Source organism: Monodon monoceros, unplaced genomic scaffold (assembly GCF_005190385.1).
Source record: "Monodon monoceros isolate NGI ecotype Baffin Bay Population unplaced genomic scaffold, NGI_Narwhal_1 Super_Scaffold_3, whole genome shotgun sequence".
NCBI lineage: Eukaryota > Metazoa > Chordata > Mammalia > Artiodactyla > Monodontidae > Monodon > Monodon monoceros.
The window spans coordinates 37529285-37545338 of NW_021703780.1; the positions used below are offsets into that span (position 1 = coordinate 37529285).

Genomic DNA, 16054 nt, shown 5'->3' on the forward strand with positions numbered 1-16054 from the left:
TCATTCACAGTATTAACCTCTTATTGTTGAGTGACTCGATCAACTCCTAATTGATTAGGAGCCAGAATGCCTGAGTTTGAATCCTGTTCCTTCCACCCATTAGCTGTGTGACCTTGGGCAAGTCACTCAGTCTCTCTGAGCCTTATCTTAGTTTACTTTTCTGTAAAATGAAGATGATAATAGTACTGCCTCATAAGGTTATTATGAATATTAAATGAGTTAATATATGGAAAACACTTAGCACCTGGCACCTGGTAGGGCTTGGTGACAGTTGTTATCAGTATTGAAGACCAACTGGGCAGCAGATGCTCTGTGCAGCCTTTCATGCACATTTCCCTCTAGCCTTCCCCTGGAGAAGGAAGGATGTTCTGTTTTAGCGATGGGGAAATGCACCTTCTGAGGGGTTACCCAGGTGGTCCCACATAGATAATAAGTAACAGAACCCTGGCCAGTGGGGCTCCTGGGCCACTGGCCTGGCTACCCCTCTGCACCTCCCTGGCTCCAGCCATGGGCATCTGTGGGGAGTTGACCGACATGTTGGAAGACATCCCTGAGCTGCTTGCTGTCACTGCCCCCAGCAAGTGGGTTGTGAGGAAGAAGAAGAGGACCAGATTTTGGAAATCTGGAAGCAACAGAGAGAGCCTCTTCCCAGGCTGCCTTTGTTCTGCATCTCCAGTGTCTGAGCTGGGGATGAGTGGGCCAAGGGCACCACTCCCCCCATTCTCACTAGCAGCCTCCTTGCCCAAGGGCTCCTCCTGCCTTCCCTTTCCTGCAGTGGCCAGAGTGAATTTTCTTCTCTAGGCCTGGGTGGCTAAGCAAAATTTACACATTCTACTTCCTTTTTTCTAACTGAGGCCTGGGCATTGCTAGGTGTTGAGGGGAGCCCACAGGGAGGGCAGAACCTTGATCTTAATGGAGCAGCTAGTTTGTAAGAGCAAAGGGCCAGCCCTGAATTTTCGCCTCAGCCTTACCCTGTATGTGGAAGTTATTTGGAGAGAAACCACACAGAACTGGGACCTCCAGGGGACTTAAGCACAGAGGACCCCTTTAGATGGAGGATAGAAACCTTCTCAGGCATGGAAGATGGGTAGGAAATGTTAGCGGCTAGGGCCAGGAGCATCTCAGAGACAGGGCTGAGTTCAGAGACTTGGGAGATATATACCTCCTGGGTGGCTGGGCCAGGGTTTGGGATTTATAAAGAACCAGAGTGTGGAATCACAAATTTACAGAGCATGTTTTATGTCCCAGGCTCTCTTCTAAGTATATTACATACACATTTAAGCCTCCAACAACTCTATAAAGTGTGGATAAATGGTCATTTCCATTTTATGGAAGAGGAAATTAAGGCAAAGAGGTGAAGGTGTTGCAGGAAGGGGGACCCCTTCCAGGGCCCAAGGGTGGGCTCTTGTCTAACACTCAGAAATGAATTGTCTGAGGAGACACACACACTGACAAAGCAAAAGACTTTATTGGGACGGGGTGCCTGGGTGGAGAGCAGCAGGGTAAGGGAACCCAGGAGAACTGCTCTGCCACGTGGCTCACAGTCTCAGGTTTTATGGTAATGGGGTTAGTTGCCGGGTTGTCTCTGGCCAGTCATCTTGCTTGGCCCAGACTTGGTCTGACTCAGGGTCCTTCCTGGTGGTGCGTGCATCTCTCAGCCAAGATGGATTCCAGCGAAAGGATTCTGGGAGGTTAGTAGGACATATTATGGGCTGGCGTCTCCTCCTTCCTTTTGGCCCCTCCCAAATTCTTCCAGTTAGTTTTACAAGACGTATTATGGGCTGGCATCTCCCCTCTCTCTTTGGCCCCTCCCATATTCTCCCAGTTAGTTTTCAGCAGCAGTACCATGTTCCTTATCAGGACCTCCTGTTGTGAGAAACTTATGCAAGTGGTTATCATGGTGCCTGGCCAAGGTGGACAGTTTCGGTCAACGGTTCCCTAACAAAGGGATTTGGCCAAGGTCACACAGCCAGTGAATAGCAGAGCCAGGATTTGAAACCAGGAAGCCTGGCCTCAGACTGCTCTATTAACTACTTCACTTTACTGCCTTATGTGCAAACCCCCAAGATCTCAAAGCTAGAATTAGTGGTTCTTAAAGCTTTCTGCTTCCCTTTGAGAAATTGATGAAAACCATGGCTTCTCTCCCCAGAAAATGAGGACATGTACAGATATTTGCATTCAATTTCAGAGTGTCACAGCCCACTCAGAGCTGGTTCTAATCTAGCGGTTGCCCTTCCCTGCTGGGCTCTCTGACATCTGTGTGGATGGGGCCAGGTTGGCTACTTTCTACAAAGCAGAGGCTGTGGTGAGAGCCCTAGACCCTGAGAGTCCCCATCAAGGCCCACAGGTAGGATGGCTGGGTTGGGACCCTGCATCTCTGAGGGCTGTCACAGACCTTGGGTACCTAGGCTGCATGGGCAGGATTCACACACTTTACTGGTGACATGAATGTTACCGTGTCTAAGAAGAATGGGGTGGGGGTGGGGACCGTTCTTGGTTTGTGTTCAGGTGAGTTGGAAATGGTATGAGTGTGTGAATGTGTTTGTGAGAGAGAAAATATATCAGTCAGGGTCCCAGCAGGAGAGAGAATTCTACTCAGTTGTTTTCACTGAAGAGATTTAATGGATTTCTTTCAAAGGTATGGGTGAGGTTGAGGACACCCACAGGGACAGTGCAGCACCCAGGGCCTGGCAACAACAGGGAGCTGTTTCCACCCAGGCTTGAAGAGGCAGTGGGAGGAGACAATGTTATTGTGCGTGAGTGAGAGGTGAGCGTGGTGGTGGGCGTGGGGGGAGCAGCCCCTCCCAGAACCATGGTGCTGAGACTGGGCCAGAGACGGAGGAAATAGCCCACATTCTCTCATCTCCCGTCTCCCATCTGCCATCTGCCATCTGCCAGTGCCTCCCACTGGCCAAACCCAACTGGAACCCACAGAGCAAGGGAACCAGGTGATGGAGTTTGATGGGAAGCAATCTCCTGGAATGGAGAAGGAGCTGGGCAGGGTGGGGCGGCAGCAGGAGACTCTCCGGCACGGAGAACAAGCCTCCAAATCAGTCTAGGACTAACTGCCAGCTCAGTGCCCCCTGCAGGTCAGAAGGCCCATGTCTTGACACAGGCTTGCCCCTTCCTGGCCTTGTAGGTTGGATGTGGGAAGGGAAGACCTTCTGCCTGACCTGGGTGCTCAATCCCAGCCTTGCACTGGCCCTTGTCCCAGGGCAGTTTGGTGGGACAGCTGCCCACCTGCCCCCATAAATCTCGACTTCTATGTGCAGCACAGCCCCTGGGAGCCACTTAATTTAGTCCTCAAAGAAGTTTCAAGTCTGCCTCCCCTCTGAGGGTCTTGCTCAAACTGATGATATATAATTAATGCTGCTTAATTGATATTCTTGGGACTTAGTCATAGGGGTTTTAGGAACCCTTGGGAGCATCTTTTGTGACATGTCAGGAGCTTTTCCCACTGAGTTTTGTTGCCAGGGACAAGAAGTAAGCTTTTCAGAGGGTGAATACCCTAATTTCCAGGCTTATTTCTCATTTGTACTTTCTCCTCTCTGGGAGGCTGTCCCAGCCCCTGGGGTCAAAGTCCCCTCACCTCCCCGACTGCTCAGCCCCTTCCCCAATTTCATACCACAGCCTCCCCAGTCCACACTTGCCGCCTACCCAACAATTCTCTAGGGTTCTCTGCATCAGAATCACTTGGTAAAACAAAGCAGATTTTGGGCTTCCCTGCAGCTTTGTTAATCAGAGAATTCCTGTGCCTACCAGTGTTTGGTGGTCTGTGCCCCAGACTTGAGCAGTGTCAGGCCCCCTCCCATCCTTAGAGACCAAGTGTGGACAAAGGGCTTCAGAATGGAATGGAGGGAGGGACAGGCCCTTCCAGGGACCTAGAAGGGCGTTCAGGGCTGGCTTGGCTCAGGGTTACAGAGTGGTGAGGGGTTAACCTACCTTCCCCTCCTCCCCAAGCCCCCCTTAGCAGAGTCAGATCTCGTGCCTTTGCGTGCTTCCCGCTGCTAAAACCTCATCTCTCCAAGTCCCTTCTGGCTTGAAATCTCTAATTCTCTATGTAGAACGAAATACAACCAAATTAATTTTTTCTTTTTCTTTTAAAAAAAAACATCAGTTCAGCTGTGATCTGACCGTCATTAATAGGGGTATAAATTGGGTCTGACACGGACCCAGTGGCTTCCTGGATTTTTAAAATCCAAGTTTTCACATTTTTTTCCCTTTGTTATTAGCCCAAGTAATGAAGGCTATAAAACATCTTTAGTAAGTCCCTGGGTTTAAGATTTCATTCGCAGTAGTTTAGGATGTGCATATATGTTAATTACCCCTGGTCCTGGTAATTTATCACCGCCCAGCCAGGCTCACTTGTCCCCTTTCCTGCTCTAGGAGATATTGGGTGCCCTTGGAGTCCCCCTCCGTGTCCTGTTTCCAGGGGAACTCCATTTTCTTCTCCAGCAGAGATCAATCTCTAGGGAATTCCCCCCTATTGAGCTTCAAGTGCCATTTTAAAAGCAGCGCTGTCATCTTCCCTAATGGGTGTTTTCCTTGGAGTCTCTGCCGGGAGTGGAGGGAGATGGAAGGATGCACAAAGGAATACTTGCCTCTTCTGGGCTGGGGTTTATATAAAATTCTGCCGGAGGGATTTTTTTATTGTGTTTGAGAGAGGAAGGCAGTGCATTGAGGAGGAGGTAGGTCCCTTTCTTAAGAGAGGATTCTCTCGAACCTGGGTGTTTTCCTGGAATAGTCTACATTCTAGAAAGCTATTAGGAGAAATTTTCTTTGCATCTGAAGACACACGGGATTAAGAATTAGAAAGGGCAGGAGAGGAAAATGCAGGAACTGTTTTGCAACCAGGGTTATAAGATCGTTATGGAATTTGTGGGGTGGGGCAGGAACCCAGTCTTATTCAACTCAATGTCCTTACCATGGCCTTGCACACAGGGAGGCTTCTATAAATGCTTGTGAAGTAAACCTCATCTTTATTTGGCTTTCATAATGCTTGAGGACTCTTGGCAGTTAGATGAAGTAAAAATATAATAAGCCTTGGGGAGTATCTCTGTGCTTCCTAGATGAGATGCTGCCCGATTCGTGAGTCATTTAATAAAGCCAATTAGATCTTCAAATTTAAAATATATATATATATATATATATATATATAAATATCAAATGAGCTTTGGAGTTAGACATTCTTAGGTTTAGATCCCAGCTGTGCCTAGCTGGTGTGAGCTTGGGCAAGTCACTTAACCTCTCTGATTTTCAGTTTTCTCACTTGTAAAATGGGTAAATGGTCACAGGGTTTTTGTGAGAATTGAATGCGATAATTCAATGATCCACTTGATCTACTAAGCATTCAGTAAGGGGCTCAGTAAATGTTAGTTTTCTTCCTTCCTCCTACCATGTTCCTACTGAGAATCTGTGGTTCTCAACTCCATCTGCATCTTAGAATCATGTAGGAAACTTTTTAAAAATACAGTTGTTCAGGCCCCACCCACTGAGATTCGGATTTAATTGGCCTGTGGTAGGGCTTGAGCACGGATGGGTTTTTTTGTTTGTTTGTCTTTTTTGCCGCTCCTCATGGCTCGTGGGATTTTAATTCTCCTACCAGGGATTGAACCCTCACCCTTGGCAGTGAAAGCGCAGAGTCCTAACCACTGGACCTCCAGGGAATTCCAAGCATGGGTATTTTTAAAAATCTCCTGTTAAAGGCTACGTTTCTTTAAAGATAAAATCACGATTCCCGTAGAAATATAAAATGAACACACGGCAAAGATTTATTCAACTTATTAATCAATGAGGGACCCAGAAAGATGTTATAACTCGTTCAAATAATTCCAACACCACACACGTATATGAAATCAGGAATACTGAAATGAATTTACAAATAGCTGCAAAATTGGTCTGTATCCACAGGGTGGTAATCAAATGATCACTTGCGTTCCACTGAGGAAATCCATTTGCATTTCTATGGATAAAGTCATCTGCATTACTCTATGCTTTCTGTAATTTGCGGAGTTGTAAAGTAGCTCAGAGATAATGAACGGGCAGACCTCTATGAAATCAGATACCTGGACTAGTATGCGAAACAGGATGCCCAGTGCTCTGCTTTTTTGTACATTTTAATAACTTTCACACTTCCCCAGCTAGGGTGGAGCACCCTGCCTTAGACCTTTGTATATAGTTCTGTTAACAGTGTTGTCACACTGTATTGTAGTTATTTGTTTGAGTTGTCCCACCTATGATAGTCCTTAAGTACAGGATTCGTGTTCTATTTATGTTTGTAACCCAGCACCCACCACACTGCCTGGCCTACTTTATAAGTGCTTAAAGACTGTTGAATTCATAATTGGATTGAGTTGGATAACTCTAAGAAGCAAGCAGAACGAGTATTATTCTCCATCTTCTGATGAGGAAACTGAGGCTTTGAAAGTCTCCGATCGAGTCACACCATCATCTTGTGATGAAGTTGGGACTCAAACCTTCTCATCGATTTCCTCATTCAACCTTTCTTCGTTCAACAATGAGTACCTACTGTATACCAGTCACTGGGAGCAGTGGGCTTCTGCTGTCCTTGCCCTCAGGACCTTATATGTAGAGTAACATGGCTTAGAGAACGTGAGCCAGAATGCCTGGGTTGTGCCTTGAAGTCAGCAATTATTAGCCATGTGACCCTGGACAAATTACTTGGCTTTTTGGTGCTTTCATTTTCTCATCCATAAAATAGGGAAGCCTGCCATAAAAGGATTAAATAAGGTAATATGGTGTGAAGTGTTTACTGCAGCTGCTGGTGCTATAATCATGTGGGACTGTGAGCCTGTGACTCTGTTAAACACTGTGTCAGGTCCTGAGCTGCAAAGATGAGGAACACTTGGATCCCCGCCAACCCATTGCTTGAGAAGCTCAGTCTAGTGGGATGGAAAGAGTAGATCATTATTAGGTCTTGTGATGAGTGCAGCCATAGGGATATGAGGAGGATTATGGGAGTGCAAGGGAAGGGGTGGGAGTTAGAGAGCTGGACTTCCGGGGAGCTGAGCCTTAAGCATTAGCGATTGGCCTACCTGGGGTACCTGCCAGGAGGTGGCTATTGCAGTGTTTGAGGCGAGAAAATGAAGAGTCCTGACCAAGGCCACGGCAGAGGAGGCAGGGAGAGGGGAGAGGTTTAGCTGATGGAATTGATGGGAATGAGAGATTGATTTGCTGTGGGCCTGAGGGCAGGAAGGTGCCAAATCTAGTGCTCCCCAGATGACCCCACACTGCCCTGGGTGGGATGTTCTCTTTGCAGGTTTCTAACTTACTTCAGGGGAGAAGGGGACACCTAGCTATGTCCCAGACAACTGGAAACATGTTAAGAATGATTGACAACCTATTTAAAATATTTTCATTTTGTCTGCCTATCTTGTTTAGTTTGGGGAATATCATGCCCTACCACCATGGAGTGTACAGTGCTTTTGCACTTTATCTTTTAGACCCATGTCCCTTTTTAAAAATAAAATCTCACCAAAAATATCTAGTGGATTGAAGACGTAAAAGAGCTGCTTTGATGGAACTGGTAGCCCGGAACGGTGCCCACACTGCCCGCCCTCCATGACATGGGAAGGCTCCTGGGAGCTCCCATCCCTGTGGACCACAGTCTAGCCCAGTGGTTCTCCAAGGGAGGTCCCTGCACCAGCAACATCAGTGTCACCTGCATTTTTAGAAGTACAGATTCTGGGCTTCCCTGGTGGCACAGTGGTTAAGAATCCATCTGCCGGTGCAGGGGACATGGGTTTGAGCCCTGGTCTGGGAGGATCCCACGCTCCGCGGAGCAACTGAGCCCGTGTGCCGCAGCTGCTGAGCCCGCGTGCCACAGCTACTGAAGACCCCGTGCTCCGCAGCAAGAGAGGCCTCCGTGATGAGAGGCCTGCGCACCACAACAAAGAGTGGCCCCCGCTCGCCGCAACTAGAGAAAACCTGCGCGCAGCAACGAAGACCCAACGCAGCCAAAAATAAATAAATAAAATAAATACATTTATTTTAAAAAAAGAAGTACAGATTCTTAGCCCTCATCCTAAACCCACTGAATCAGAACCTACAATCTATGTTTTAACAAACCTTTAAGTAATTCTCTTGCCCAGAAATGGGGAGTGACTTGCTTTAAGTCATTCAGGGAGTTTAATGGGATATAATTATTGAGTGTCCAGTGTGTGCCAAACTCTAGTGTATATGTTGCAGGGGTTACCAAGAAAGTTAAGTCTCTGAATTAGTTATGCACTGCTGAGTAACAAATTAGCCCACAGCTTAGCCACTTAAACAACAGGGTCATGGATCTGGGTGTAGCTCTGTGGAATCCTTTACGTCAGGGTCTCTCACAAGGCTGTAGTCAAGGTGTTGGCCAGGGCCTCAGTCTTCTCAAGGTTCAGCTGGGGCAGGATCCACTTTTAAGTTCACTCAGTGGTCTTTGGTAAGATTTAGATTCTCAGGGGTGGGTTGGCTGATAGCCTTGGTTCTTTGCCACATGGGTCTCTCCATAGGGCAGCTCACATCATGGCATGTGGCTTCATCAAAGTGAGCAAGCAAGAGAGAGAGGGCGCCTAAGACGGAAGCCATAGTCATTTATAACATAACCTTGGAAGTGACTTGTGCTCTAGTCCAGTCTTCATTAGAAGTGAGTCACTAGCTCCAGCCCATATTCAAGGGGAGGGGATTGCACAAGGGCATGAATGCCACGAGATGGGACCTTAAAAGATTCCACAGTCCCTGTCTCTGCCTTGCATTTACAATTGGGGCATCAAATCAATACACACCTAATGCGGAATCAGTCAGAGAAGGAAGGTGGTCATAGAGGTGCCACAAGTTCAGTGGTGGCTCAGAGAGAAGTAGTTCTCTGGTTGGAGGAATCAGGAAGATTTCCTGGAGGAGGCAGCATTAACAACAGACCTTGAAGGATTGGAGGATGTGCCCTTGGCTGAGAAGGGGAGGCCAGGTGGAGGACACAGCCTAGGCAAAGGCAGTGAGGTGAACAAGTGAAGGGCCTGCTCAGGTATCCAGGTATCAAAACCATCTCACTTGAGTGGAGCCTATATAGAGAAAGGGAGAATAAAGTGACAATGGAGATTGGAGCCGTAGGTGGACAGCTTCCACTGTTAGATGTGGGAGCTCTCCCCTTGATGGGGGCTGGGGGCAGGAGCTGGGAGAGGCGTGGCTTCCTTCATTACCGGGTTCAGGACTGAGGGGCTCCGAGCCCAGTGCTCCCCTGTTCCACCAGCCTGGCCATGAGATCCACGCCCCATCTCCTCCTGTAGTTCGGACGCACTGAAGTCATCGACAACACACTCAATCCCGACTTTGTGCGCAAATTCATCGTGGATTACTTCTTCGAGGAGAAGCAGAACCTCCGTTTTGACCTGTGAGTAGAAGATCGTGCTGAGGATGGAGCTGGGGAAGGAACCATGGATGGGAGGTGGGGCTACAGGACCTGTAGTGGGGCGGGAGTTTCCTCACGAGGGAAGGTAGCGGGGAGCTGTGATAGTAGAGGAACTCAGGGTTGGCCTAGGATAAAAGTGACAATTAGCTGAATCCAGCCCCACCTCCATCAGGAGGTGGAAAGGAGGTAGGGAGGGGGAACAGAGGCACCCCCCCCCATTTGTCTCAGTGTGGGAGGGTGCTGGGCAAGCTACCTGATTCGGGGGGTGGTGAGGAAAGATCTTGGGGGCAACCCAGCTCTAATTCTGGGGAGCCCTTTTCCCCCCAGCTCCCCATTGACTTCTCCCTCTGTCAAAGCTTGTTCTGGGAGAGGGTCCCCTCCAGTTTCCCCTCCTGCAGAGGTAACTTGGCTGATGGGGCTCAAAGCATCTGTGTGTTTATCACAAAGATGCAGAGTGCCCCTCTCCTGAGGTTAAGGATGATGGTGGGATTTTAGTCTGATGAGCAGGTGGAGGAGTGGTGTTTTGTTGTATTTTCAGGGTCTAAGGTGATTAGAAAGGATTGTGCCCTAGAGAATTGTGGACTGAGTGGGGAAGGAAAGAGGGGTTGGCACCTGAGAGAGCAAAGGAAAAAAATGCAGTGAAAGGAAATGACTTTGGAGGCACCAATAGAAGGACTTGAGGCCCAGAGCAGTCAATGCAGCCCATTGTAGGGAAGTCACCTGGTGACACTTTGGAGAGAGAAAGTGCTCAGGGAAGGGGACTGGCACAATGACGACTGCCCCTCAGTAGGAGTTGTCTGTACCTAGAATGACTGTTTGGCTGCAGAGATGGCCAGTGTGAGTAGAGGCGGAATGCAGGAGGGAAGGGCTGCAGGTGAGGCTGTGGGTGAGCCAGCCCCAGGTGAAGAGAGGTGCCCAGCTGCAGGATCAGCTGCCTGTGGCGGGCTGAGGTACAGGTATTCATGCCTCCCTCTTTTCTGAGTGCTCAGGCCTGAGGGCAGGTTGGGCAGGCCTGGGCAAAAGGGAACAGTCAGGGAAGGTCAAAGGCAAGGTACTGAAGTCCAAGGGCAGCTGAGCCTTAGCTGGGAAGATGGGAGAACAGTCAGTGAAGAGCAGGGTGGCTCGGGTATCTGTGAACCAGCCAGGGTGGCAGAGCAAGTTTATTTTATTTTTTCAATTTTTAATGAGGCATAACATATATAGTGAAGTGCCCAAATCTTAATAGCGCTACCCCAATGATGCCTTTTGATACCCATTTACCACCCAGATCAAGAGACAGACTAGCACCTTAGAAGGCTCCCATTTGCATCTCCCTGCTATTACTCCCAGAAATATCCACTGTGTTGGTGCCTGATTTTGGGGGAGCAGGGGTCCTGGCTCAGCTCAAGAAGCCAGGCAATTTGGGGCAGGATGCCCCAGCTGCGTTCACCATCTCTCTGTGTTCCCTGCAGATATGATGTTGACTCCAAGAGTCCTGATTTATCCAAACACGTGAGTTCTGCCAGTGCCTGCCCAGCAATTCTGAAAGTCTCTTAAATGCCAAACTCTGAGTTGGCCTTGGGCTTCACTGTGACACAGAATGTGTCTGATGCTGCATCCTGTCATTTCAGAGCCCTCATACTTCCAGGGGTGAGGTGATGGAGGAGGTGGGATGGCTGTGAGCAGAGTGGGTGACAGTGGTCTTTTCTGTACCCTGGATGTGCAGGATTTTCTGGGCCAGGCCTTCTGCACCCTTGGAGAGATTGTGGGGTCCCCTGGGAGCCGCCTGGAGAAGTCCCTCACGTAAGTGTTCAGGGGAGTGGGACCTGTCTGGTTTGCTTCCTCAGTGATGGGCCAACTTCCTGTTCATCCTTGCTGAGGGCTGGCTCAGGGGAGGGGCAAAGCAGTCAGCCAGTCATAACAGACAATCGGAAATAAGGAGACCTCATGGGCCTTGCCCTTGCAGGGCTTTTAACCCAGTTATCTTGGAGGGACCCTGGCTCAGTTATTAGAACCCCATGTTCCTTAGCATGGCCCGAGATACTATCTACCCCACTCTCACACCCCACCCCATCATTGTACAGGGGAAGAAACTGAAGCCCAGAGAGGGAAATTGATTTGCCCAAGGCCACACAGCTAGGAAGTAGAAGAGCTGGGATTTGAACCCAGGGATCTACTCACAAAGAGTATTCCTCAGATTGTTCATACCTTGAGGCCAGAGCTGGGCATGGTGAGGCCCTCCCTATCCTACCCTGCCCTTGCATCATAGGGTTTTAAGTGCTTTTAGGGGAAGACTATTATACTGAGCAGGCTCTGGGATGTGGAGTCCCAAGGCTTGTCACAGTGGAGCCTGAGGGTGGCTTCAGGGACCAGCCAGGTTGGCCAGGTGTTGGGGTGACCTCTCTTGTCCCTGTTTCAGGAAGCCCCAGGAGTAGGGCCCAGGCAAGAGAGGCCTGCACACTAAGACAAGTGTCCAGGTCATAGGGCAGGGTGGGCAGAAAAGCCCCCCACTTGCTTCTGCCAAGTTCACACTGGATGCTGTCCCCTCACCGTGATCAATAACTGCAGAATGTGTTATTGTGGGGGGGTGGGGAGTGGTCTGTCTCCCAGGCCCTTGTCTCTGACCCCCAGTAACTGTGTGGTAACTTCGGGGTCCCCAGAAAGGCCTCACTATCCCCACAAACATCTCCTCCTCTGGGTTCACAGAAAATAGTGACAAATAGCTATCATTTATTGAGAACAGGGAGTAAACTTATGTTTGAGGGCTCTGAAGTTTATAGAGTTTGGGGTCCCGGGAGTGAGTTTGTGTCGGCCCCTCTCAGCTCCCCACTGCCTGGATCAAATGCACATGAGTTATTTGGGTCTGTGCTGTCCCCTGACCCACCTTTGGTGGAGGGACACACCTTCAAGAGGGATCAAGGAAGACTTGGGATAGGGGATGGCTACTGAGAGGAGCCTTAAAGGGTAAGCGCGATCTAAAATGTCGAGATGCTGGGTGTTGGTGAAGGAGGGGGATATACTCTTCCCGCTGAAGACACATGAAGTTTTCATGTGTCTAAGTCTAGTTGTCTCCCAGGCTAGACCTATGAACGGCTCCCTTTCATTGGGCATCTGTTCTGAACCAGACAGTCTTTTGTCTCCATGGCCTCATGTGATTATCTCAGCAATCTCCCCATTTCACAGCCCGAACACTGAGGCTCAAAGAGGTAGAGCAGAGGTTCTCAAACTGTAGCAGGCATCAGCATCACCTGGAGGGCTTGTTTAGTACAGACTACTGGGCTCCAACCCCAGGTCTGGGCAAGGGCCTGAGAATTTACATTTCTAACACATTTCTAGGGGCTGTGATGCTGCTTGCCTGGGGACCACACTTTGAGAACCCCTGGGGTGGAGCTGCCCAGGGCTTCACAACAAGGCTTGGGAAGAAGACCTCTTCTTCCTCTGGCCTGTGGCTCTTGGTCCTGGTTTGATGTTTGACCCAGAACAGAAACCTGTCTCCAAGAATCTAGATGCCAAGTGCTCTGGCCTCTCAGAATGGGGATACTCAGCTCATGACCTGCTCTCTCTCTCTCCACAGAATAGGAGCATTCAGCCTGAATTCCAGGACAGGCAAACCCATGCCAGCTGTATCCAACGGGTAGGCCACCAGACATCTCTAGCCCTGGAGTCCTCAGACATTCAGCCAGCTCTGCAGAGGGGGCCTCAGAGTCCTGGCCCAGTCCCTGCTCCTACCACTGTGCCTTTAGCCCTGGTCAGGGACACAGAGAGGGTCCTGGGTCCCTCCTAAAGTGGCACTTTGGGCCACTCCGCAGCTGGCCCTCCCCCCATCCAGGCTAGAGCTCCAGCATCCCCAGCCCCAATGGCTCATAGGACTTCAGGGAGCAGGGTGGGGCTTAGAGGTAGGGGCTGTTTCTGGGAATCAGCAGGGGCTGGGCACTCTTCCTTCCCTTCCTCTCTCCCGGCCAGTTTTCTTCCACCTCCCACCCCCTCTAACCCTTCCCCTCTCTTCTCTTCATCTCCTCCCCATCTTCTTCTCCGTTGCTTCCACTGCTGGATGTCAGCCTGCTCACAGAGTGGTTCCGCTAAATCCTTACTCTCCGCGTTTGCTTACCAGCTGTGGCGGAGGCTGGCCTTGTTCCTCCGGCCCCCACCCTGAACATCTGCTTTTGGCTGGCCTCACGCAGATATGGCAACCAAGACCCTCCCACTCTTTCCCCTTCCTCTCCTGGTTGGAGAAAGGGTCCTCACCTGGCAGGGGTGGGGGAGCCAGGGTAGGGAGCATCTGCTTGGGGGACCAGCCTGGAGGTGCCTCTGGAGACGAGCACTTTGGCTGAGTAAGCAAAGCTCCACTGGCCTTTGCAGAGGGCTCCTAGAAGTTGGGGTCCCAGCAGCTGGATTGGCCACCAGCCTAGTGGGTTGTGGGAAAGAGGCCTTCAGGGGACCCAGGGATGCTCACAGCCCAGGAAGTATATGGATGCTAATTTATAAGAAGAGTAGAGAAGCAGCAATTGGAGAGGGAGCAGGAGTCAGAGAGAGAAACAGAAAGGGAGAGCAAGAAAGACCAGAGGGATGGAGGGAGGGAGGGAGGGAGGGAGAGAGAGAGAGAGAGGCCGAGCGAGCAGGTGGGAGCAGACTGGGGCTTGAGAGCGTGGAAGGAAAGATTGGAAATAGAAGAGGGGCTAAGAGGCAAAGAGAGGAGCAGATGGAGAACCATTGGACAGAGGAGGCTGGTGTGAGGATTCTATCTCCCTGGTCAAACAAATCAATCTTTACTAGCAAGGAGGGCCAGATTGGGGGGCGGGGGAGGTAGGGAGGGGCTTTGGGTTACTCAACTCAGCTGCCCAAGTCTAGGGGGACAAGCTGTCAGGCACCGCCACCTGCCTATGGCAGGGGAACCTCGAGATGCAGCCTCTGCTCTGCTCACCTGATTTGGAGAGATTTGGGCTGTCTCATCAGCCCTCAGGGCCGGCTCCCATGCCTCCCCAGTTTGAGAACCTCTCCCTTTAAGAGCTGGCACTGGGGAGAGCTCCATCAGTGGTTCTCAAAATGTGATCCACAGTCAACATGCTGGTGACCCTGAGGCTGGCCCAATTGTGGGGCTGGATTTTATCAGCTTTGCACGATTGTAAAGGAAACCAGGCAGGGAGAGAAATGGTGCTCTTGAGGGCCTTCTCTGTGCCAGGCACTGTGTGTGTGCATATTAGTTAGTAAAATGGATGCTACAATTACACCCATTTTATGGGCCATGAAACTGAGATTCAGAGAGGTGTAGTAGTGAGCCCAAAGTCACACAGCTACTGGACAACGTGCCATTTTCTTCTCCCTCCCAGTGGCCCCTGGCTGCACTGGGACCCCCCTGGGTTAGTCCTAAACAATCGGAATGGGATGGGATGGTGCCTGGGGGAGGGGGCCCTCCTGATCAAAGGAAGGGGTAGTGCAGATCCCCTGGGTAGAGCTCCACCCTGGGAATTGCCCTCCTAGAGGGGATTCTCTGGGTGGGTTGACTTCATGTCCCGGTTGCCTCCCTCACAGAGGAGGCACATGGTTGGCCGGGATCTCTCTCCCCCAGAGAGACCCCAGCCAAGAGGTTTAAGGGGAGGGAGCCATGGGAGAGGGCCCGGCAAGCTGCCACCAAGAGTATACCAGTCCTCCTGCTTTACCCCCTTTTACTGCTCTCTCACCTACGATGAATCAGAGTGGCTCAGAGCTGGAATGTTCCAGGACTCTGGGGATCAGCTGGGTGCAGGGTGGGGTGGCTAGCCCACGAGGTCTTTTGCCCACAGAAGTGGTCTTTGGATGGAAAGTTTGAGGACCACTGGTCTGGAAGCCTCCGGGTGAGTCTGGATGCTTTTCCAATTTTAGGACTTTCACTGCAGACAGTACCCTTCTTGGCGGGCTCTTGGGGAGCAGGGGGCGGGGCAGCTCCAGGCCTGGGGGCCTGGCCCAGGAAGCAGTGCCCTAGGCCACAGGAGACTGTGTCTTCTTAGGGGCTTTGGGGCAGATCTGCTGGATGGTTGGGGGTGGCGGGAGGAGGATGAAGAGGGCTGATTCAGGGAGAGTTCAGGCTTGTGGCTCTGTCTTTGTCTGACTTTCCATTCTTTCATCTTCTCCTCTCCCAGTGGTGTCCCAGGGAAGAAATGTGGCACCATCATCCTGTCCGCTGAGGAGCTCAGCAACTGCAGGGTGAGTGGCAGAGGGACTCCAGGACAGGACCTGGTGGGGCGGGGAGGGGTTGAAGCAGTGACAGAGAGCAAGCTGGCCTCTCTGTGACCGTTGTGTGTCGTTGGAGGGACTGGGGGAAGACAGGGCTCCTCAGTCTGACCTGGCTGTCGTAGAAGTCCACAACATCGGAGCTAGAAGGTGTCTTCCCTTTTTACAGCTGAGCTGAGGCCCAGAGACAGGAGGAAACTCGCCCACAGTCAGCAGCAGAGCTGGGCTGGGAGCCCTGGTCCACTCCCCATCATGGCCACCGCTCACTTGTCCTTGAGCCAAGACTGCCTTGGCACTGACACTAGCAACAGAGGGGCCTTTTCTTGGAGCCTGGGCGCTTGGCATTTAGTTGTCATTTTTCACTTTTAGCTCTGGAGTAGGGTGACACCCCTGCATGGGGCTGAGGGAGAGAGAGCATGTGGTGTGTGTGTGTGTGTGTGTGTGTGTGTGTGTGTGTGTGTGTGTGTG

General features: G+C 50.8%; 1 protein-coding gene across 4 annotated transcripts in view; it reads left to right on the forward strand.

Moving 5' to 3' along the window:
• CPNE5 (copine 5) overlaps nt 1–16054 on the forward strand; it is a 90775-nt gene that overhangs the window by 31313 nt on the left and 43408 nt on the right. For 2 of the 4 annotated variants that reach the window (XM_029244004.1, XM_029244002.1), the window contains exons 4-9: nt 9279–9382; nt 10852–10891; nt 11106–11182; nt 12954–13013; nt 15160–15210; nt 15496–15559. In XM_029244004.1, the coding sequence (XP_029099837.1) occupies nt 9279–9382; nt 10852–10891; nt 11106–11182; nt 12954–13013; nt 15160–15210; nt 15496–15559 (396 nt within the window). Of the gene's footprint in view, nt 1–9278; nt 9383–10851; nt 10892–11105; nt 11183–11666; nt 11820–12953; nt 13014–15159; nt 15211–15495; nt 15560–16054 lie in introns of those variants that run through there. The other 2 variants (XM_029244005.1, XM_029244006.1) reach the window with 2 other exon arrangements.